This window comes from Typopeltis vanoorti, chromosome 1 (genome assembly GCF_054136105.1).
Source record: "Typopeltis vanoorti isolate ZY-2024b chromosome 1, IOZ_Tvanoo_1.0, whole genome shotgun sequence".
Classification (NCBI taxonomy): domain Eukaryota; kingdom Metazoa; phylum Arthropoda; class Arachnida; order Uropygi; family Thelyphonidae; genus Typopeltis; species Typopeltis vanoorti.
The window spans coordinates 166,542,392-166,567,825 of NC_143549.1; the positions used below are offsets into that span (position 1 = coordinate 166,542,392).

Sequence of the window (25,434 nt, forward strand, 5' to 3'; positions counted from 1 at the left end):
ATGAAAAAAATTTCAACATCTATCTCTAATCCAGAGTATTTTAATAATAAGGTGTGATAACTTTTGTCTACTTGTATATGGAAATATGACCTCTGCATTACTTCAACCTTGGTATCACTTCTGGGTCTGGCTCCCACTGATGAGACCTCAATAAAGGTCAAAACTGATCTGGGTAGTGGCCTTTCTGTTTAATGGTACCAGCATGGCATCAGCTATTTCAGGTCTCTAAATAAGCAGGGTAGTGGTGTTTTCTGCAACACTGATATTTTGGGCTCTCTCTCTTTCTCTCTATTCCATGGTATCCCATGTTAGCACCATCTTTTCCATTTTTTTCTATCTCTCTGGTATATGAAGAAGACTTGGTGCTAAATTCAGTACCAGACTACAGATAGTCGCATAGAATTTTCTTTTTTTTTTTTCCTAATTGCTCGGGTCGTAGCTTTGTTCAAATTAAAACTTTTGCCAACAGATGTGAAACCACTTTTTCATACAGTCTAAGATTTCTATTTTTGTTTTTAAAGAATAGTGTTTTTTTTTTGAAAATATTTTCAAGGCAGAAAATATTTTCAATTAGTTAAATAAATCATGTTATAAAAACTGTAACTTACCTATTTTTTAAACAGTGCCTAGAAATCAATTAACACAACTCAGAAAACTTGGAAATTTTTTATAAATTTTCATTTTTGAATTTAGATGAACATAATATGAAAATATGTAATGTGATAAAGATATGTTAAATAACATTAAAAAATAATAAATTTTGTTGCAAAAATAGTAAACTTAAATTTGGAAAAAAAAAAAAAGATATTTAAACAGAATACTTTAATTTTTTGTGAACTGTGCTATTTCAAAATCATGTAATAATAACAGGATTGTGTGTGTGTGTGTGCGCGTGCGTGTGTAGAAAATACCTCAATTTTATTTTATGGGCTTTCTGTTCAGCAACTTACAATTTGATCATAGTTAATTTTAGGCAGTTTCATTTTCCAAGACAGGAATTGCTAGCTGTAAGTGATCCTGACTAGTGTTAGATCATAAATAATTTTTGACGAGTTTCATTTTGCTGAAGAACTTGCAATGTATGGATTCTGTTGGTAGTGCCGAGTAAATTCTCATTGAAATGTAATCTGGGAATGCATCATGCATGTTGTTTTTATTGATCTGGTGTAGAAAATAAAGGCAGAAACCAAGTGTTGCAGCATTTGACTTTTATACTGCTAAATACAAGAGGAGAATACTCTCAAAAAATGAGAAGTTCTTGATGGAAATTGACTGTGATTAGGTCTCAGGCTTTTTTTTGTGCTAAGATCTGTTCTATGTCTTGTAAATTCTGAATTTACAAAAGCTTAGGTCACAGAGTGAGACAACTAAGAATCATCCCCAACACACACACACACACACACACACCTTTATATGTTCTAGCTCCAAATTGTCTTTACATACTTTGTTGTTTTTGTCTATTGTCTTTGCTGCTCTCCTAATTCTGAAAGCCTTTTGAAACAGAGGTCAGAGTAGTTCATTTTCTACAGTCTCATTAACTAAACAGGGTGATCATATCCCTTGAAGGCATTAATGTTTATAATTAAAACTGGGTTCTCTTGTCAAACTTATGAATTATTAAAGCTGAATTATTTGCTGTTAATAATGATCAATCACACACACACAAGTTCACCTACAAACCAGAATACTGGATAATTCTCATTCTCCAATATTTTCTTAACCAGCTTTCTTCCTGGAACTCTGAACTGAAAAGAAGGCATCCATTCACATTTCCTCTTTCCACAAACTAGTCTTCAACCATCAAATATTAGCCCATGTCCTAATCACGGAGATCATCCATATCAAATGGATGATCTCCGTGATTTCAACGTCTCTTTTCCATGGTTCCTGTTACTGTCCTCTTGATCTATACACTTCCTCTAACAGCATAACTGAAATATTCTTTGCTGGAACGAGAGCTTCATTCTCCACTCGACACAAAATCCACTTAACACTATTTAAGATAAAAAGTTCATATATTCAAATGGCTCAAATCAAAAACCTAGATACTGCAGCCTCTAACAAAAATTTCAAACCATACTTTGAAAGGACCAAAACCAGAAAATTTGCTGCATGCACAAATCAACAGATAGGAATTCTAGTCCCTTGTTCAAGTTGGTGAACATAACTTATGCTTCTCACACATACAGATGGTATTGTGATAATTCACCCAAAGATAAGCCCAACCTCTTGGTATCAGTCTTCTCCTCCAACTCTTGTACAGATGACCAATGGAAATCACCTTCCACTATACAGTATTCAATATACTCAATGCATCCATTAACAACTTTCCACTAATCTCTTGAAAGACATCAGAAAAATCCTAATCCTATATTCCTCATTCAAACAGTTATACTCATCTAGTGTCTACCTAACAGAAGAAAGCACATATAGCCTATACACTAAAGAGGGCAATAAGTCCATAGTCAAACTATCATCCCACTCTTTTTATCTTCTTGAAAACAATGGAGAAGGTCATTGCCAATATGGATTCTGTTGTTCTTTTACAGCAGATCTCCTAGCCAATCTTACCACCTTTGAATATAAGCAACAGAAGGATTGAGTAACTCATTGGTTACTTCTGACATTTTGAAAACATCTGACCAGGTTCAAAAGTGTTCTCTTCACTATGTTAAAATTTATGTTCTATCTTTATGTCTCTGTTATAAAAATGCTGGAATTCTTTATGGAGATTTACTGGGCATGTGTGTTATGGTCAATGGTCTCTCTTCAAATTTTTCTATCAATGATGAGGTACATAGAACTATGCTTTTGCTCAGTCTTCCTCCTGTACATTAACAACTCTCCACTGACTACAAATCCTATCTACAACATTGATGATGGAAGTGCATTCCATTCATCTTCTTCATTCAACAAAATTCTTGAACAAAAAGTGTTCAAATGACTCAGGCTTCAATATCTTCTAACCAATGTTTTAAATGGTAATCTCCTTACCATTTTTCAATGGGTTAGAACAATCAAGAGAACCTCATAGTACAAAATACAGTTTTGTCCTATTTCATGTAAGAAAGTTCACACCTTGATTCATCCCTCACCCCTTCCTGCTGATTCAGATAAAATTCAATGCTTCATTAAAGAAAATAGAATGAATTTTTCTTCTTGGGCTGATTTACACCTCCTCTAGCCTTTCCTGGCACAAACACATCTATAGTTTCTCCTCAGCCTCTGAAAACTTGGTGCACTCTTTCATTCAAGACAATACATAAATCCCAAATCCACCCAATGCTAACCTCAAAATACTCTTCTCCCATTTGGGATGGGCCCAAAAATCTTATGAATCCTTGATGCTATCCAAAAAAGGTTAGTATGCTTAAGAGTTGATCCCTCTCTGAAAGATTCATTCCAATCACTTTCTCATAGATATCACTCACTAATTCTTTATGCCTTTTCTACAGGTATTTACAAGAATGCTGCTGCTGCTGCTCTACTGAATTGGCCACCATCATTCCTTTGCTTTCCTTTTAACATATAGATTCTTATCAAACCTATTTTCTCAACCTCTTTCATTCCTTCTTTCTCCCTAAATATTTACATGCATGCATGCACACATCACTGTTTTATTTAATGCCTCTTGTGTGGAAATGAGAAAAATCAACAAGCAAGAGGAAGGTCCATATTTGTATCAAACAGTATACGAAAAACTTTTTATTCAGCTACATAAAAATTGTTAAAAGCATGATAGAAAATGTGAATGTTACTAAAACTTTTCTTTAATAAAAGAATTTTTAATATTCTATCTATACAACAAAATTATTACCCAGCTGAAAGAAATCCAGCAGGAGGCTTCTTTGACTTGCTTAATACTATTATATCAGTAACTGCAAGCTGTGCCTTATCCTTTGGAAGTAGCTTGTAACAGAGATGTTTTTTCCTAGTGGCTTTATGCTCTAGAAATGAAAAAATGAATATATACTATAAAACTAAGTATTTGTAATAAATTTTTAAATTAATAATAATATTAAGTAAATTATTTATTTTTTATTTACATGCACTAAGTAATCCTTTTTAAGAAATATTTTTTGGAAATTAAGAAATTATTAATAATATTAAGAAATTATTTATTTTAATAATATTAAGAAAAAATAATTAATATATAATTAATATATTTTTATATTAATATATTATTAATTAATATATAATTAATAATATTCTTCTGGTTCCCATCTGCCATACGGCCGCGGGAGGGTAGCTATATGCTACCATTCTAGGGAGAGATGATTATGAGCAAGGTGGTTTCCCGTTGCCTTCCTTGCCATAAGTATTTATGACTGTAACCTGTGTGTTCACAGGGCCGGTTTGCCTGCTTGCGGGATGAAAAACCCCAGATAAACTGGCGGAAAAAACCCTGCTGCCCACGCCCAAGACCGGCTAACTTGGCTATGGCTGAGGAAGATCCTTAAGCTCCTCACGTCGTGGACGGGAATCGAACCTAGGACACCCCTTCCCCAGGCATATGGTTGCGAAGTGCAAAGCCACTAGGCTAACCGCGCGGACATTATATTAAGAAATATTAAGAAAATTAATAATATTAAGAAATTATTTATTTCAACTATTTCTAATAATAGAAATAGTTAAGCTGATTTGTGATGGAGCTATACCCTCTCACCAATCAAAGCAAAATTCACATTTAATTACAGGATTTATTATATATTCAAGTTAAGAGTGATAAAATTGTCTGATCAAGAAACATTATGCACTATATATCTCCTTTCTTTGATATCATCAATATTTATAAGAATGATGATACCAGGGGAATTAAGTCTACATAAGATAGACATGAAAGGGAGAAATAGTGGCAATGGTTATGAGGCAGTGTGATGTAACATGGAGATTGAGAGGAAGACATATTTAGTTGGATGTTCCTATAGGCCTGGGAATGTGATGATGAAGAAATGTATAAACAACTTGGATTAGTGAACAAAGGAAGGGTAATTATTATGGGTGATTTTAACCCTTTCTACCCTAGTGATTCCAATTGGAATCACTAACTATCCTGGCTTTCGTAGCTCATATTATGTGGCGAATGATTCCAATTGGTATTATACATCGTAGTTCCATTTCTTTAATATAATAAAAGGTCTGTATTATAAATCTTACCAATATCAGTTTTTATGACTTACTAGAATAATATGCATATATTGGATTATAGAGTATAAGCTCAGAAGTTGAATATTTGCTACCAGAATATAATGATTCCATATGAAATCAGTCAGTCAGAATTCCTATCCAGAAATGTATTTTTCATCAAAATACTTGATATTCTTGCTTTTTTAGACCTAAAGACAAAATAAATAGAAAGAAAACTTTTTTTTCACGTGGAAAAAAAAATTCAGATCAGAAAGGGTTAATTATAGCAGTATAGATTGGAATTGAAGAGATAGCATTTGGGAATAAGGAAAGTGAATTTCTCGAGTTCTTGAGAGATAACTATCTCAGGCAGTACGCAAAGAAAGGCATGCGAGGATCAAGAGTTCTAGATCTCCACATTTCATCCGAGGATGTAATTGTTAGAGGGGTTTCACATTTTCCTCCAGTTGGTGAAAGTTATCATGAAGTAATCACCTGTGTTGTGGCTAGTGATATGCAGGATTTCGCGAGGAAATGATATATATGTGGAATTATAAGACTGGTGATTATGATAAACTTAGGAGAAAACTTCAAGCTATAACATGGAACGAGGAGTTGAGCGGTAAGGAAATAAATGCTGCGTGGGAACTTGCAAAGAAATACATAATGGCATCGATATACAAATGTATCCCAAAGGCCAAAAGGTAAAATAAGGTTGGTGTAAAATGGATGAATGTGGAGCTTAAGCATGAAATCTGGAAAAAGAAAATCCTTTGGAGGAAGTACCAGATGAATAATGGTAATCAATCACATGAAGAATATAAAGAACAATCCAGGAGAGTGACTCAGTAAGGAAAACAAAAGTAGAGTATGAGCAGAAATTGGCAAATCGGGCTAAAACCCTAGAGAGTTTTTTTTTTTTAATAGATATGTGGCAAGGAGAAGGAAGAATTATCATGGAAAGATGAAGTTAAGGGATAAAAGTGGTAGAATGGTAACTGCTGCAGAAAACATTGTTGAGGTATTCAGTGATCAATTTATAAGTGTTTCATCCTGATCAGGGTTGAATCATGAGGAACTTAAGTGTAGAGGATAGCTTAATTGTGAGTGAGCAGGAGGTATTTGAGAAAATAAATAACCTTGATGTTAATAAGGCGATAGGATTTGATGAAATATCACCACACATCTTAAGGGAATGTTCCAGGGAACTGGCATGCATGTTTAATAAGAGTTTTGCAACAGCACAGGTTCCAAACGAGTGTAAGGAGGGTAAAATTGTTCCACTGCATAAAGGCGGTGTAGCTTCAAATTATAGATTGGTCTGTATATCTGGGGTTGTGGTGAAGGTTCTGGAGAGATTGGCGAGAAGTAGGATACCGAAATGGGTTGATAACAGCAATATTCTCTGTGGTTATCAGCATGGGTTTTTTAAGGGGAGATCATGTTTCACTAACTTATGTACTATAACAAAGTGACAAATAGGAAAGATTGACTTCTATTTGGGTTTATAGGTCAGATTTATTTCAAACTAAGTTATACCAACTAGTTTCGCCATATATAGCTGTTGGTTTCATCAGGGTAAAAGATATATATAGATGTAAGCCAACAGCTATAGTTAGCAAAACTAGTTGGTATAACTTAGTTTGAAATAAATCTGACCTATAAACCCAAATAGAAGTCAATCTTTCCTATAGTTCTTGTGGTCAAAAATAACAGTTTCATCATTATGAAAGTGACAAATACCTTGGACAGAGGAGATGCATATACAGTGGTGTACTTGGATTTTGCAACGGCTTTTGATAGACTGCCACATGACAAGCTCTTAAATAAATTGAAACAGGTGGGATTGGATAACAGACTTCTGTGTTGGATCAGTGACTGGCTGTCAGATAGGTATCAGAAAGTTGTATATGGGGTGCAGTATTTCGAAAGAGAAAGGTCACCAGTGGTGTGCCACAGGGTTCAGTTTTGGGACCATTATTGTTCAATTTGTATGCTAATGATATTGAGTTGGGTTTAACTAGTGATATCCAGATGTTTGCAGATGATGCAAAACTGGGGAGAGCAATGCACAGTTAGGCTGATGTTAATGCCTTACAAGAGGACTCTAAGAGATTGCATGAATGGGCAGGTAAGTGGAACTATCAGTTCAATGTTGCCAAGTGTAAGGTTTTGAGATTTGGTATGCAACGATGGGATGCAAAGTATACATTTGGTGGGGAAACTGATAGTTCCACTTACCTGCCCATTCATGCAATGAATGGGCAGGTAAGTGGAACTATCAGTTCCACTTACCTTGTTGGACAAGGACCTGAAATTCAGAGCCACATTGCACAAGCTGTGAAGACATCACATCAAATAATGGCAATGATGCAGAGAACCTTGACATGCAGAAATAGAAAGGTTATGATTCTATTGTATAAGGCCTTGATCAGGCCTCATATGGATTATTGTGCACAGATTTGGTTGCCGGGTTTTCATAGTGACGAGGATATGTTGGAAAGGGTACAGAGAAGATTCACAAAGGGAGTCAGTGGTCTTCAGAATGTAAAATATGAGGACAGACTGAGAGAATGTAAGTTGCAGAGCCTCGTGAATAAGAGGAAGGGGGGGGGGGAGATACGATTGAGACCAATAAACTGGTCAGGGGTTGTTATCAGGTAGACAAGGAAGAGATTTTTCATAGAGTGGGAGAGAGGAGTAGAACAAGAGGTCATTGCAGGAAACTGTATAAGGAGGGTGTGAGCAAAGGAGTGAGAAGCAGGTTCTTTGCATGGAGGGTGGTTGGTGAGTGGAATGCATTGCCTGATTGTGTTGTGAACACATCAAATCAGTTTAAGATGCGGTTGAATGAGCATTGTATGCAATAGTGAGTACTTCCCACGACGAGTCTCTGACTCCATGGAGGTCAGATGTTGATAATAATAATAAAACATTGGTCTTAGTGTGATTTTTGCACCAATGTCACAATACCAACGACAGTTTGCATGCATGCGCTGCCTCACAAAGTCAGTTCGTTCAACATGTAATCTTATTATTTATTTAGGAAAATGTTTTGGTTTTTATCAAAAAGGGTTAAAGCATAATTTTTTTTTTAAAAGCACACTTTTCTAATAAAAATGAATAGTCAGAAAAATTAACATACAACTGAAGTATCAATAGTTAATATAAAATTTTTTTATATATCCTTCTCCTGTGGAAAATAAAATACTAATTTAATGTGCTATAGTCTTTGGGAAACATGAGGAAGGCTGCTTTCCAGGGAAAAGAGACAAATGGAATGAAACAGGAAGAGATGAAGATAAACAAGTTAGAAGTTGGATAGTGAACAGCCTACTATTCGCATTACTATCGACTTAGTGAAACATGATGATGAATGCCAAATCAACGAACATTATCTATGGAAGTGTCTATAGAAAAGACATGCCGACTTTGCTCTCACATGGCATCTGTTTGCTATAGGTTCTTCTGCTTTTCATGTGTGGGGGAAAAAAAAAAGAAAAAATATATAAAATAACGATTTTGGCTATAAGGCAGAAGTGTATAAATGAGAGACCACAGATCAACTGAAATGCTCTCCTTTGGACAGCAACAAGAACTTGGAGGGTTTTTAGTGCAACAACTCAAACATGAGAAAAAATATTTTAAGATCAGACAGATTTCAGATTTGTATCTTGCAAGGAAAAAAAAAAAAAAACAGCAACATCTTGAGTGCAAAATAATGGTTTTCTGGAGAATGAAGACACTATGAATGTGATGTTTATGCCAGGAAATGCTAGACGTAAGAGTTCTAATCTAGTGATTTGCAAAAAGTATTTCATCAAGAGTAAAGGAAGGTGAACTGAAAACAGTTCATTGCAAGTTAAAAAAAACACTGTGTTTTGATAATAATGAAAGTGACTAAGTTGTCCTTACCCCTACAATGCAGGTTGGCATAGAGATCAGTGTTCAAAGCATTGGTTGTTGAAAAATTTGAAGATTGGGATGACAGAGCACTGCAGAACTTGTTGAACAAGTATGAGGAATGAAGTGTACTATTGTTAGCAAAACCATGGATAGGATTTGATGCCAGTGAGAAAAGATCTGTTCTGTGGCATCCACTTTGCACAAATAATCTCTCATGGGCATCAAATCCTATCCATGGTTTTTTGATAATAATAGTACCATCCATTCTCATGCTCCTTTGATAAGCTCTGCAGTGTTCAATCATCACAAGCTTCTCTGGATTGATGGAGAAATTTTTTGTTTTCCTTACAGAAAGTGAGTCCATTAGAATTAGGACTAACTTTTCTGTATAGAGTTGTCTTATGGGTCTAAAACAATATAATCCAAACAGTTAATACAGAATGGAGTTAAAGAAATTTTATTGTACACTGACTTACCTGAAATTAACAGCAAGATGTATTATATTTGCATACAATAATCTTTAAGTTAGGAGTTTTTTCATTATTGCAGCAGTTGAACCTGGATTCATTTTTGACTAGGTTCATGTACTGTTCCATGCACTTTGATGGTATAAGTTTATTTAAAAAAATTAATACAATTTATGTATGTATAGAGTGTAAATCATTCAGTTTAATACACGTATAATAATTATTTCACTGCCTGCTCGAAGGCATCAGAAAAGACAAGGTAGAAAAACAAAGTCATATCTAAATTTTAATTGTAATCACACTTGACTTATCTCTGAAACATAAAGATCAACCCAAACTTACTGGCTCCCAAATGCTCAATAATATTCTTACTCTCCCTCCTCCATTATAGAGGAAAAGAGATTTAGGCACTCTATTTAATAAAACTGACAAGAGTGACTTGTCCCTACATGAAAATATCTCCCACACAGGTACTCAGAGACCAGCCTGGAGAAATGCTCAGCAAATGTCATATGAAGCCTTTGATATCACATCAGCCTGAAAACTATATGCAGAAACACTTCTAACTTACATGTCATTATTTCTGATCCAGACCAAAGGATTTTGATCTTCCAAACACTTAACAAGATCAGGATGCGACATGGGAAATGAAAACAGATGCTCTACAACTGGAAATGGACTGGCACTCCATACATCATTGTGACAATTTAGTCTAGACCATTAACCATATCATTAATGACTGCCCTGTGTTCTCAAACCTGGAACTTATGGACTTTTCTGATGTTAAACCTGAAGCTTTATTGTGAATTCAGAATCTAACTGTTAAACTATGATACTTTTTCTATTTATTCTCTTATCACTTTCTATAATACATTATTTGCTAAATAAATAAATACCATAAATTTATGTTGAGTACCTTCAAGAAGTGTACAGTATACTATGATAGTACTATATAATTAAGTTCATATTATTACTACCTCCCTGTCAACTTTCTTCCACATTAATCTGTTACCAAAACTGTCAGTCTTGACATTTGTCTTCTATAGAACTACTAACAGTATCAAGTCTATGTCTTTTCCTGCAATCAGGCATCAAACACCTGTTTTTTTGTGCCCCCCCCCCAACATTTTCTCTCCCATTATTTTTAAATCACCACCTTATATTAGCTCTACTTACACATCCTTGAATGCTACTAATGTCAAATTCCTTTCTGGTATTTTCATTTCGTATGATTCTCTCACTCATGCTATCTGACACTACCCTAATTTATCTCATAATGTTCATACTCTGGTCTTCAGTCAACTATATTTTCTAATGTAACTTTCAGATCTAAAAGTCAAAACTATTTCTTTTTTTCTAGTTTATTTTTATGTTACTCCCACCCATGAAAGGTTACAGACCTACAGTACATAAGTACTGTGGGTGAGTTAAGAACTTTTTTTTTTATATATTTTTTTTAAGGACTCTTATTTTTCTATTCTTTTTTCTTTTGTATTATTTATTTTTTTACATCCAGAAACACTGCTCTAGAGACCAAACATGGAACTTTTTTTCAAGCCACTTCAGACCTCCAATAAGCATGGAAGTGGTCTCACACTGGGTGCCGAAATTCATCTCCCACCTACAGACAATCACTAACATCCTTTCCCATAGTAGGATTTGAATCACAGCCTGTTGGTTGGAAAGCAGATACACTAACCACTCAGCTAATTAGACTGGCAATGTTGGGATTTTCTCTAGCTAAATAGAAATTTATTGACATGATTTGTAACCATATGAGTTTGTTTATTCTATTATACATTTCCATATTTAATTTGCATTGCCACTAAAAATTGGTCATAAATAGCTGAAATATTTCACTTGTTCTACAAGTTCTCCCCTGAGAATGCAGTTAATGTTCTCCATGTTCCTACTTATTTCAATATTTTGTCTTTTCATGACTGATTTTCATGCCAAACTTGTTTCCAGTGCTATTCAGTTTAGTTATAGTCCAGAAACTCGTAATGAATTTATTTAGGAATATAACTCATCTGCATAAAGTAAGAGGTAAGCATCATTACAGTAAATTCACTTATAACATCTGCTGAAAAATCTCAACTAAAGTCCCATAGTATCATTACTGTTGAAGGAAATTCACTATTACAAACTTTTCATTATAACAAGCTATTGATTTTGTCCTAGTGAGTTTGCTATACTGAGAGCTGACATCTCCAACTTCTATATTAGGTCAGACATGATTAATATATCATTATTAGACATACATACTCACAAGAATATAATCATTTTACTACTGCAAATATTTTGACCAGAAACTAACTGGTCATCATAAGTGCATCAGCATAATCACAAGGTGAAGCCAGAACAAAGAATGTTAATCCTATTTACAGAGCTGAGCTACATGCTGGATACCACCTAGTGGGTGGTTCCAATACAATATAACAATTAAAGCCCAAATTTAAAATCAAGTGATCCAAAATAAAATAAAATTTAATTAGATAATGAAATAACACAGCATTATATTAACTTTTTTTAAAAAATGTAATTATGGAGGGGGGGGACACTAACATTAGCCATTTATGATGACTCTCTCTCCCAAATCTTGGCAAAAGAGTCATGATTTAAATTTGAATGATGTAGAAGTATCTTAGCACCCTCTTTAAATAACCACTCAAACCTAAACTTGCACTGATGTAAAAAGTGAGTACTGAACCACAGGATATTATTCTTAGTATCCACCCCATGCTGTGCAGGACCAATTTTTTTAAGTTGATATTTACTGATATAAGACTGGTGTTCTTGTAGTTATTTTTCGACTGAACATCCTGTTTATGCAAAGCATGAGGGAAGGCAATCACACTGAACCTGGTAAACACCAGGGAGGGAGAGTGAGGGCTGTTTATCTTTCATGGACTAAGAGGATAATTTGTTGATAGAGAAAAAATGTAGGAACGAAATTGTATCTTTTCAAGATTTTAGCAATCGTCTCAGATATGCCTCCAATATATGGAATAGGGACTCACCATCAGGTTTAGGTTTTTTGGCAATGGGCTTGTAAGAGTCCAAGATGCACTGGATGGTACTCAGGTTTTCATTGGAGAACTTGAGAAATGGAGCATATAACATGTGCTATGTTGAGCAATTATTTGAAGATGGCTATTTTGATAGATGAATGATGTGCTGAATCTTGCTGTATGTAGTGGCCTGCGAAGGGAAGTTTACTGAATAGATGTAGCAAGTATTCTAGGAGTATGGAAAGGAAAACTTCCAGAAAGGCTAATTTTCCATCCTTTTCTTTTTCCATAGTGAAGGTGATGCATGGGTGTATGCTGTTGATTTTGGTTAAAAAAGGTAAGTAGATTCCCGAGTCTAGTAAGATGGCAAACATCACATTGAGCCCAAAAGAAAGGTTGAAGTTGTGTTGAAGAGAATAGGAATTCTTCAAAATGCTCTAAGTAGAAAAGTGCAGTTGACAAAAGGCTTCCCATGGCAATTCGAATTGGTTCCTGCAGATAAAATAGCCTGAGTACATGGCCAAGTCAAGCAGTTCAACTGGAGAGAATTCATCTAATAACAGTTGGAGTGTGCATGTCAAGCCAGAGCTACACTAATAAATAAGGACTGGATATCAAAGCTAATCATAAAAACAATCCTTCAGCCAACAAACCTCATGATTAGCTTCAAATAAAAATAGGCATCTTCAAATTTTTCTTCAACATAGCACACTTTATCTGCTCCAATTTACCATGTATAAATTAATACTGACCCTGTGTGGTGACCAGGGTTAAAGAATAGTCCCAATGTAGCCCATGCATGTCGTAAAAGGCGACTAAAATGGGTACCCAGCATCCGGGGGTATAGCTGGGTTCCTTCTTGTAAGGTTGGGCATAGGGCTAACAACCCTGCCCTGTAAAAACTCAACTTGTTAAGAAAGTCAAAAGGAAAATTAGCCGGACGAACTTCACGGAACAATCTGGACAACAGAAAAAGGATTATGAATACTGGTTTGGAACCTGGAATGTCTTGAGCCTGAACAGACAAGGAACATTGAAGAGTGTGTGTGTGAGGAACTACAGAGATATAGAGTGCGGATAACAAAATTGCAGGAGGCGAGATGAAAAGGAAGTGGCATATTTGACCAAAACACATACTATTTTTTACAGTGGAGGAGATCAAAAAGTCTTTGGTACTGCATTTTTGGTTAATAAAAAAACGGAAACACTTGGTTCTTGATTTTAGACCAGTTAATGAATGACTGTGTACTGAGAATAAAGTTTAAGATATTCAATATTTCACTTATATATGCACATGCACCAACTGAGGACTATTGTGAAGATGACAAGATGAATTTCTATGAATTATTGGAGAAGATATATGATCAGGCACCGAAACATGATGTAAAAAGCATTCTAGGAGACATGAATGCCAAAATAGGAAAGGAAGAGACCTTCCGACCAACAACTGGAAGAGATAGTGCACATGAAGTAATGAAAATGGCATGAGACTAATTGATTTTGCAAGTAGCAAAAATATGATCTTATGTGCAACCTGTTTTCCACATAAAAAAGTACATAAAGTTACCTGGAGATAACTTTATCATCCACTCCTGCTGCCTTTCCACATTTCAAGCCTTTGATGGCTTTTTCTACTTCAAGTATGGATATGTATTCCTGACTTCATGCCTGGTCAGTGTTTTTTTTTACCACTGTGCTGTCATCACTGCTTGTTTCATTTAACAGTTTTTCAAAGTAATTACTCCATACTTCAAGGATATCTTTTTCTCCCGTTTTCATGTCACCTTTATCATCTCTAACTCCTTTTACAGCACTCTTTCCTCCATTCCTAAGCTTCTTCAACAACCTCCAGAATATTTTGCCACCTTCTTGATATTTATTTTCTATGTTCTTGCCAAAGTCCTCCAATGACTTTTGTTTAGCTAGTTTTACACAGTGTTCAGCTTTCTTACATTTGTCTCCGTATTCTCAAAGAGCACAAGCTGACTTATTTGCCAGGAACTTTTGATATGCTTTCTTCTTTACCTTCACTGCCTCTTTAACTTCCTGTGTCCACCATGGAGTTCTGATTTTTCTATCCTTGCAGACAATTTCACCACATGCCTCTCTAGATGAGTCAATCAGGGCTTTCTTCAAGGCTTGCCACTAAATCTCCAAGGTTTGATTCCTGTTCTCAAACTCTTTCATTTTTTCTTCAATAATCTTTGTGCATTTTAGTCTACAGTTCACATCTGAGAGCTGCTCAACTTTTATTCACTTTAAAACTTTCTTACATGTTATTCTTTTCAATATGAAATTGAATTTTCTAATGCTCTAGACTAAATAGTGATCACTTCCAATTTCAAATCCTCTGTACACTCTGGTGTCCTGCACCAGGGAGAAAACATCACTATCAACAATAACATAGTCAATGAGACTTTTCTTATTCCTTGCCTCTTCTCTCCATGTGAATTTGTGACATTTTTATGTTGGAACATGGTGTTAGTAATAACCAGTCCATGTCCTGAGCAGAAACCCAACAGATATTTGCCATTATTATTAGCTTTGCTCTTTTCTCCAAATTTTCCCAAAATATTTTTGTATGTCTCACAATCATTTCCTACTCTGCTATTTAGATCCCCAACAAGGACCAACTTTTCCTTTTTCATTGTGTCAGTTGCTTTTTCTAAAGCATCAAAAAATTCCTCCACTTCTACTTTAGTAGAACCTTCTGTGTGACCATAGGCACAAATAAGTCTCATTGTCCAGTTCCCCATTCTCATATTTGCCCACATTGCTCTACTTGAGACTTCCTGCCATTCAAGAAGATTAGCCTCAAATTTTGTATTGAATACTATGGCTACTCCTTTTCCTTGATTGTCATTGCCTGAATATAACATTTTGTATTTATTGCTCAGAAAGATCTCGCCAGTTTTTATCTTTTTTGTTTCAGTCACCCCTATTACGTCGATCTGGTACTTATCTAATTCCTCAGCTAGCTCCATTTCTTTGCCATTCAGGCTTATATTTTCATTGATGCTTCAACCTATCATCAATTTGTCAATTTAAGGTTGTTCTAGCTGACATTTCCCTGTTTGTGATGGTTCACAGATGAGACACCTCAATCAACATATCTGATCACGTTGCACCATCACTTGTTTTGTAATTTAAGCCAATGCAGAAAATTTTGGTCAGCTGAGTCTAAAACTCCTAGCTTTCTGTTTTATAAGTAGCAGCACTATGAGAATGTTAGGATTGGCCACTGGTTGAGAAGCTCTAGTCAGTTATCTATATTCCACAAAGAACATGTGTGGGAGGTCCTTCAAGTACCTAGCTTTGACTCTTAGGCAACCCTTCCTACTAATGAAACAGTGACCTGGTAAATAATTAGTTCTGTTAATGTAAGTATTACAATCCTATTTCCTATATGGTTCTTTTCCAAAAAATCTTGTGAAACACCAACGTCCTGATAAAGGCAGGTAAGAAAACAAACACACAGAATTAAATTCAGCTTGTCAAGAAATTATATTCATGTTTTATTCTTTCTCCAAGTGTAAGCAAAAAAGTTTGCATGTGAAGTACCATCACTACTAGGCTACTTATATAGATATATAGGTATATAGAAGCTGATGACTTCACATCAATTGCCGTAGTATCCCATAATGCAAAGCATAGATCCTTTCAGGTGTGTATAATATTAAGCATGATGGGAAAAGTCTCTACCCAGACTGGTTTCGACCTATATATGGGTACTGATAAAGCAAGGTGGTACCTCCTCAAAAGCTATGAATGATCTACTAGATCACTAAATCATCACTTCTGACCTGAATCACTCCATGGCAGGAAACTCAGCATGGCTCCACCCATGTACAGGTGCATAAGACTCTAGCTGAGGGTCCCAAACCACGAGTGGGGCCCAGATCACTCTAGCACCTCAGTCCCTGCTTGCCTCTGGAAAATGTAAGTACGGCCCTAGGTATAAAAGTTTTACAGTGACTACACTGTGTAATTCAGATGGCCTGGTCAGAGGGTTAAATTCCAGACGAGTGAATTAAAGTTCTCATAGAACCTGTCTATAAAAAATAGAAAATAAAACACTGAGAATTACAGAGGAATTTCTTTACTGGGTGTTCTTGGTAAGATTTCTAAAGTGTACTTGAGAAAAGGAAAAACATGATCAATTTGAGTTCAAGCCAAAAAGAGTTGTTAGGATCAGATATTCACTTTAACTGAAACACATCAGAAATCATGGGAATATAACAAGGATTTATATTCAAGTTCTGTAGATGTGGAAAAGGCATATAACAAGGTCTCAAAAGAAAAGCTGTTCAAAATGCTACAATTATATAATGTAAATGGGACATTATATAACAAGTTATAATCTATATTTCAGTTATAAATGAGCAGTTAGAATTGTAGGAGGTATAGGAAGATGGCTTGATAAAATCAGGTGTAAGACAAAGGTGCACTGATATTATCTCCACTGTTATTCATCATCTATATGGATCACATTATGAAAGAAAGTGGCATTAAATCTGATATCAAAATTGAAGACGTTAAACACCGTTTTATGCACATGTTATATTCCTAATTAAAGATATTACAAGTTTGCAAGATTCCCTAATTAAATTGAATAACTGCTGTAATAATTTTTTTTCAATGAAATACAGCAATAAAAAGATAGATTATGAAAACAGGCAGGAACACTGAAAACATTAGTTTCCTGAATGGAGAACAAAATATTTCAGCTATTTAGGCATAATTTTTTAGTGAAGATGCAAATTAAATATGGAAATAAACAGAATTAGAAAGCTGGTATGGTAGGAAGTCAATGGGAATAATAAATATAGCCAATCTTATTTTCTGCAATTTCAGGGGATTTTCCAGTTTGATCAAGCACATCAAAGATTAAAAAAAAAAAAAAAAAAAAAAGGGGGAAGAGAGAAAACATCTGAATGTGACAATAGATCTTGTTTGCCTTTGGCATGTGTGAGGGGTAAAGATAATTTTTTTATATTGGTCAGTATACATGGACTAACATCTCAAAATTTTAGAAATACATTCAGAAATAACATTACCATACAGAAGCATGATACATTGGATATTCTCTCTTGATATCGTAAAAGTTCAGAGATGTGATAATTTAAAATCCATTAATTAATATAAGCTCAGACATATATATATATATATATATATTAAGCAGAAAAACTTATGGAAAAATTTAAATTAATTTGTGTTTTGAAAGACTTAGTACAGCAAAGAATGTGAACTCTTTCTAGCATGTCAGAATGATGAATTGAAAAGATATGAAGTAATGACCCATGTGAGTTTTGTTCCTGTGTGCTATAAACTGTTGAGCACAAGTGAATCTCATTCTTACTTTATTTCATGTCTAATCCGCAGATGTCATTAAGACATTGTAAGTATTTTGATGGACACAAATTTATTAGCTAAAATTTATGCAATATTTTGCTCTCAAGTTGTGAAGCTTCTCTCTTTTTCCTGTCCTCACACTGCAGGCCTTTCCACTTTTTTTTTTTTTATTTTTTTTATTTTAAACTAGACTGCTGCTAATTATCTCAAAAAAATTCAGTGGAAGAATAACTACTATATCAGCTGACTATGCTATCTGTTAGGGCAATCATAATTTTCAAAGCTTACTGAATTCATTAAAGTTCAATTCCAAACTATAATTTGATCTTATTTCATTGCACAAATATTTCAATTCAAAATGTTACATTTTTCTCACATTCCAGATAACATAATCTAATATTCAAGAACAATCATGAATAAGAAAGAACTTCATAATACATAGGATGTGTTGCCTTAAATATTTTTGCTCATTTCTATTAAAAACATTGGTAATAAGGAACAATAATACAGGTTAATTCACTAATCAACAAAACTGACAATTTTTGCTCACCTGAATCTTGTGTGTACATGAGCAAAATATATCCCTCTGGCGGTTGATCCTTTTCTCCAATTACAATTATAGATTCAATGATTTCATTTCCTACACCCTATTAAAAAATTAAAAAAAACAAAACAATTTAAACACTAAAAATAAGATACAATGTAAGGAAATATAAAATACTGTAGGCAGTGACATAATAATATCAGAATACAAAAAGAGGAGAAAACAGGTTTGGACAAAAGTTATAGCTAATAGTTTTGACAAGAGACCTGAAGGAATGAATGCCATTCGAACATGGTGCAAATTTCCTGCTTCTGTCCCTTTCAAAATTAGTTTCGATTGTAATTTGCTTTTGGCTATTTCAAACTTCCGAATAAACAGAAAGATGGAGATTTCAATGAAAGACAATTGCATTATGCTCGATTCTTTTATTGTACTACTTCGGCACCTTTTGGAAAAGATATGAGAATTTAAACTAGAATGAGAAATGTTCCCATACAAGTAAAAATTATTTCAATTGTGTGTTCAGTACAAATGTTTATATCAGAAGATGAACCAATAATCAAATGATAGTGGAAATAAGGCAAAGAAAGAAAGAATAAAGATCATTCTTGACATTTTTGTGTAAGAAGGTGAGCAGCCACGTGAATGTTACTCTATGGCAGAGCAAATCAACAACTGATTGTAATCAAAACTGCAAACGACAAAACTCTACGACAAATAGTCGAGAAATCATGGGAATATAACAAAGATCTCTATTTAAATTTTGTCGATCTGGAAAAGGCATATGACAAGGTGCCAAAAGAGAAGCTATTCAAAATGCCACAGTTCTATGATGTCAACAGGATATTATATCAAGCAATACATGGATGTTGTAAGTCAGTAGTAAGAATTGAAGGAAGTACAGGAAGATGGTTTAATGCTGAATCTGGTGTGAGACAAGGATGTACATTATCCCCTCTTTTATTCATTATCTATATGGATCACATTATGAAGGAAAGTGGTATTAAACATGATATCAAAATTGGAGATGTTAATATCAGCTCTTTGCTTTATGCAGACGATGTTATACTTCTAAATAAATCCGCTACAAGTCTGCAAGATTCCTTGACTAAATTGAGTAACTGTTGTAATAGATATGGTATGAAGATCAGCAATAAAAAGACAAAGACAATGAAAATAGGCAGAATCGTTTGAAAATGTCAACTGCATTGTGAACGGAGAACTTGTGGAATAAGCAAAATATTGCAGCTACTTATTCATGATTTTTAGTGAAGATGGTAAATTAAATATGGAAATAGACAACAGAATCAAACAAAGCTGGTATGGTAGGAAGTCGATTGAATAAATTCATATGGAATAAGAGAGAAATTAGTCAGAACACTAAATTAGCTGTATACAACACAGTATTCAAACCAGTTTTAACTTATGGATCTGAGAGCTGGGTCAGAAGTAAAACACTTGACCAAAGACTAGAGACCACAGATATGAGAGTCCAGAGAAAGATTATAGAGGCGTAAACAGATTGATACGGTACAAAGTACTTAGACAATAGAAATATAAGCTCTGATAATGTTGGAGTCTTTACAAGTAACAGACTGATTTGGAGGAAAATTGTAGATAAGAAGTTAGTAATGATGTAAATTTTTCATATAGTACTATCATATCCTGTTGAGGGTACATGGCAGAAATTTGATGACGCCTTCTTAATCCCTTACGAGTAATACATAAAAATTACAAACATATTAAGTTATTTTACTTACATAATATATTAAACAGAAGTTAATCTTTACCATTTTTAGCAGAAAACATGAAATCAAAACTAGAGAAAGAAAAATAGTGGACATTTTATTTATTTAGCATCAATGAAACTTCTGCTGCATCATTAATAACAATTAATTTATATCAGGTTTATATTTTGTAGCCTTTAGAAATATGCATGCATTACCAGTTTCATAAGGCTATTCCTGTTACAAGACTTAACAAAGTTCATCACTGAGAACATTGATTCACAAGAATATGTAGATACAAAAATTGATATTAATGCTGTTGCAAGGATGTTTAAACATACAAAGTTTCGGGAATAGCATTCCAAGTTCTTAGTATCCGTTTTCCTGCACTTATCTCTCTGTTACTACGGTCGCTAATCTTTCCTTTTCAATATTTCCCAAGTCAACTTTGCAAACAAATTTCTGCGTCCAAATCGAACTACTTTGAAAATCAATCAACTGCATTTCAAAATCTTCCATATTTATCCATGAAAACATCTGCAAGTTTATTTGAAGATGATTTCTTGTCCTGTAGTTTGAGGCTCAAGTCATTTAAATGTTTGCAAAAATCTGTAATAAACATCAGTTTACAAACCCACACGATGTCATACATTTCTTTATAAGACATTTGTTGATCAGTCAAAAAGAGATTTATCTTATCCAGGCATTCAACAAATTGTTTCTGAACAAGACCTCGAATAAGCCAACGGACACTGTTGTACATTATTAGTCCATTGTACACCAAATCCACTTCATTCGATAGATTCTGAAATCGTCTTTTATTCAAATCAAGTGCAGAAATATAATTAACAACCTTGGTTACTTGTATACGTGTGTAGAGGCTTAAGTGCTGTGAGGATCATGTTGGAGGCTTAATGGATTTTTTACAACACTCAAAAAGAATTAAAATAGAATTTAATACTTCCTATATTTCGTCCTAGTCGCTAGGACATCTACGGGGATTACAAAAACAATTAATGTAACAAGCACACAAAAACTTACAATACTAAGCCCAACCACGTGGGTGACACTAAAGTCCTATCTAGGTAGAGCGCCCTCTATGGGCAGTAGTAGGTGCCTGGAATGTAAAGTGGAAACTCTGGTGATGAGTATTTCCCAAATCTTCAGAAGCTTAATGCAACCATATTTATTGAGATTTGGTTGGTTTTTGAGAGCTGCTGCTGCTTCTAAGAAAAGTCTCTCTTTCTTGAATTTGCTGTGGTGGAGCATGGTGGTTTTCTTCCATGATACCCTGTGGGTGGTGTCCAAAACATGGTCAGCCAAGCCTGAATGGCCATAGTTGTGTTTGAAGATGTAAGACTTGTGTTCCTCTAGACGGATGGATGGATGCTGATCTGCCTGTCTGTCCAAAGTACGCCAGCTTACAGGAACAGGGTACTTTGTAAACTCCAGGCAGAGAGAGAGAGGAGGGAGCTGATCTTTCGTAGAATGGATAAGGGTAGCCAGTTTGCGGTGGGGCTTATATGCTGTGTGTAGATTGTACTGTTTTAGTATCTTGGCTATTTTTTTGGATGTGCCACGGATGTAGGGTATGGTGATGGCATTTTTAAAATCTTGTTGACAAGAAGGACGGGGAATGGGGAGGAGTTGATTATTTTTTTGATACTGTGATTGCTATAGCCATTGGAGAGGAAAGTGCTGTGTATGTGGTTAAGCTCAGTAGTGAGGGCGGTTCCACTGGAACAAAGATTGTGGGCTCTCTTGGTAAGAGTTTTAATAATGCCATATTGTTGAGAGGGGTGGTGGTGGGAGAGTTTGTGAATGTATCTGTCTGTGTGTGTGGGTTTTCTGTATACGGTGAAGGTAAGTGTATCATTAGGCAGGCGTGTGACTAAGGTGTCTAGGAAGGGTAAACAATTGTTATTTTCCTTTTCCATAGTGAACTGGATTCTTGGATGTAGACTATTGAGATGACTGAGGAAGTAGTCTAACGTGTCTAGGCCATGAGGCCAAATAGAGAACACATCATCTACATATCTTAGCCAAATAGAAGGTTTGAGTGGGGCTGAGTCTATGGCTCGTTTTTGAAATCTTCCATATAGAAATTGGCAAGGGGGGAAGAGGGGGGGAACCCATGGCAGTTCCCTCTATCTGCTTGTAGATTTTGTTGTTCCACGAGAAATATCCAGAGTTAATGGCAAAGGAAAAGAGATCTAAGATGTCAGAGGGAAAAACGTTTTCTAAGAGAGATAAGGTGTCAATTAAGGGAATATTGGTAAACAAAGAGGAGATATCAAAGCTTACCAATATGTCTGTCTTCTTCAAGGTTAAATTTTCTGGGAGGGCTTTAAAGTGGGTCGAGTTTTTTATATAGGAAGGGGACCTTCTGGTGAGGGGGATCAGAGAGTTGGCCAGATGTTTAGATAGTCTATAGTAAGGTGCATTGGTAGCATCTACTATAGGCCTGAGTGGGGAATCGGGTTTGTGGATTTTTGGTAAACCGTATATTCAGGGGGGGACGGGAGCAGAAAGGTTTAAGTTTTTTCGTGACATCAGGGGACCCAGGAAGATACTTTTTTGAGTAAAATTTTTAGTTTCTTAATTTGTGTTTTTGTGGGGTCGTGTTCTAGCTGGATGTAGGTAGCGCGATCGTGGAGGATAATGTTCATTTTACGATTATATTCACTGGTATTAAGAACGACTGTGGCATTACCTTTATCCACTCTGGTGATGACGATACTTTTTTCTTTACGTAGTTTCAGGAGAGCCGTGCGTTGGGCATATGATAAATTACTTTTTGGTGGCGAAGAATGCGCGAGGATGTTGGCTACGTCAAGTCTGATGTTGTCAGCTATCTCCGACAGTAAGCAACTGATTCCACATTCGATGTTCACCATTACGTCAAGCACCGGCACTTCCTTCGGAATGGTGAACATCTAACATCTAATGGTGAACATCGAACGTGGAATCGGTCGATGCTCCACCACAGCAAATTCAAGAAAGAGAGACTTTTCTTAGAAGCAGCAGCAGCAGCTCTCAAAAACCAACCAAATCTCAATAAATATGGTTGCATTAAGCTTCCGAAGATTTGGGAAACACTCATCACCAGAGTTCCCACCTTACATTCCAGGCCACTACTACTGCCCTTAGAGGGCGCTCTACCTAGATAGGACTTTAGTGTCACCCACGTGGTTGGGCTTGGTATTGTTTGTTATTTGTGTATATGTTACATTAATTGTTTTTGTAATCCCCGTATATGTCCTAGTGACTAGGACGAAATATAGGAAGTATTAAATTCTATTTTAATTCTTTTTGAGTGTTGTAAAAAATCCATTAAGCCTCCAACATGAAACCTTGGTTACTGTTTGCATCACTTCTTGAAGTTCCTTTAAGCCAGCATTTGCACATTAATTCTTCTCATGTAGGATGCAATGAAAACCTATTAGTGGATGATCAACATGTTTTGCAAACAGAATTACAAATTCTGCTTCCCTACCAATCATGCTGGGTGCACCATCTGTTGTGATGGATACCACTTTTGAAATATCAATTTGCCGAATAGATAATTCGTTCCTAACAGCTTTACATATTTCAACCACACATATGCTCAGGTAGTGTTACAAGGGTAATCATCTCTTTGCATAATTCGTCATCCCTACAAAATCGAGCAAAGATTGCAAGTCTAGCTGATGATATGTCTTTGCTCTCATCAACACAAGAAAAGAACTTACATGAAGCCAAACCTTTTGTTAGTTACTCTGCTGTATTCCTTTCCTACTTACGTGTTCTATCCTTAATTGTTTTTCTACTTAAACAATTCTTTAATGCACTGAATAATTTTTACCTTTTCTGAAAGATTGTCAAAAAGAAATGGAGCACATTCTAGCATTGCTTCCCTAATATACTCCCCATCACTGAGTGGTTTTCCACATTGGGCAATAATTTTTAAAACCTCAAAATAAGCAGCAACTAAATTGGAACTAGACCTACCTGAAATAAATTTCAAAGTATCTGACTATTTTTTTTTGTCTTGCTCAGTTCACGAGAAATTAATTCCCTTTGTTCTTGGCTCACTTTTGTTACTTAATTTCTTATGAACAGTTTCAAAATGTCTCTTTACAGAAGAAGTATTACAAACAACTGATTTGAGACAAAATGCATAATACTTTCTTTGTCACATTTTTTCAGTTCAGTATTCTTTAAATTGTCTAATATCCTTTCATTTGAATGTCTACGTTTCTTTGCTGGTGGTTGTGACATTCTGCTCAATCTGTAAAGAGCAGAAAGCAATTAAATAATTGCTTTATTTATACAGCTTTTAACTTTAATGAAAATCAGATCATGGGATGCAAAAATGTGACAGACATATAGACACTGACAAAAGTTAATTTGGACTCAATCTCATTATAATCACTTTTTGCATATACCAACTAAGTTTAAGCAAACCAAAAATTAGTACAATTATAAGCGACCTACACACACACACACATGCAATTGTCTAATATCCTTTCATTTGAATGTCTACGTTTCTTTGCTGGTGGTTGTGACAAGGGTACGCATGCAATCTAATCGTGTGCAGACAACACTTCATAATCCTGAATACTGATAATACATTTCACATGGTAGCTTTAAAAAATAATTTACCGTATTTACTGGCTCTCGCGTATAACTCTCACCCCTGATTTTACTTTGCGAAAAAAGAAATTGAAAAGTTTCACTTATTCCTTGCACAGAAAAAAAAAAAAAAAAAAAGTTTAATCATGTTCATGTCAGGGTGATAGTGACTACTTCCCGTGGCAAACCACACGCACTCCCAATATGTCTGCAGATGCAAGTAAAAGCAAAGTCGTTTTATTGCATCACTGAATAAAGTACAAACATTTGCAGTATGTGTAATATATTTCTCAACAAATAGTGCAATTAGAGACAGCTGGGATAAAAATGGCACTAACTAATGAATCACATGTCCCCTTCCCACAGAAACTATGCTATTTAGCCTCAAGCAAAACCATATGCTGCACTGGCAAACATTAAAAACTAGATGTGTGGGAGTCTATCTCCCGAGCTCAAATGTAGAGCAACAATAAAAATCAACAGAAAGTGTTAAAATTCGTAAACATATTAAAGCTAAGAAATATATAGTGAATATTGTAATGGCACTTTCAGGTATTAAATTAGGTTGAAGAGAATTAGCATTTCAATTCAAAAATTGTCTGCTGACTTTTATCTTTGACTCGTGTGATCTTTTGTTAATACTGCACCAATCATATGCACATATCTTTACTGGCCTAGTACCATAG

At 35.1% G+C, this 25,434-nt stretch overlaps 1 protein-coding gene across 2 annotated transcripts in view; it reads right to left on the minus strand.

The window, feature by feature from the left end:
- Mvb12 (multivesicular body subunit 12-like Mvb12) overlaps positions 1-25,434 on the minus strand; it is a 171,363-nt gene that overhangs the window by 71,712 nt on the left and 74,217 nt on the right. For both annotated transcript variants that reach the window (XM_090395241.1, XM_090395250.1), the window contains 2 exons: positions 18,414-18,510; positions 3,818-3,947 (listed from right to left, as the gene is read on the minus strand). In XM_090395241.1, the coding sequence (XP_090251367.1) occupies positions 3,818-3,947; positions 18,414-18,510 (227 nt within the window). The remainder of the gene's footprint in view (positions 1-3,817; positions 3,948-18,413; positions 18,511-25,434) is intronic.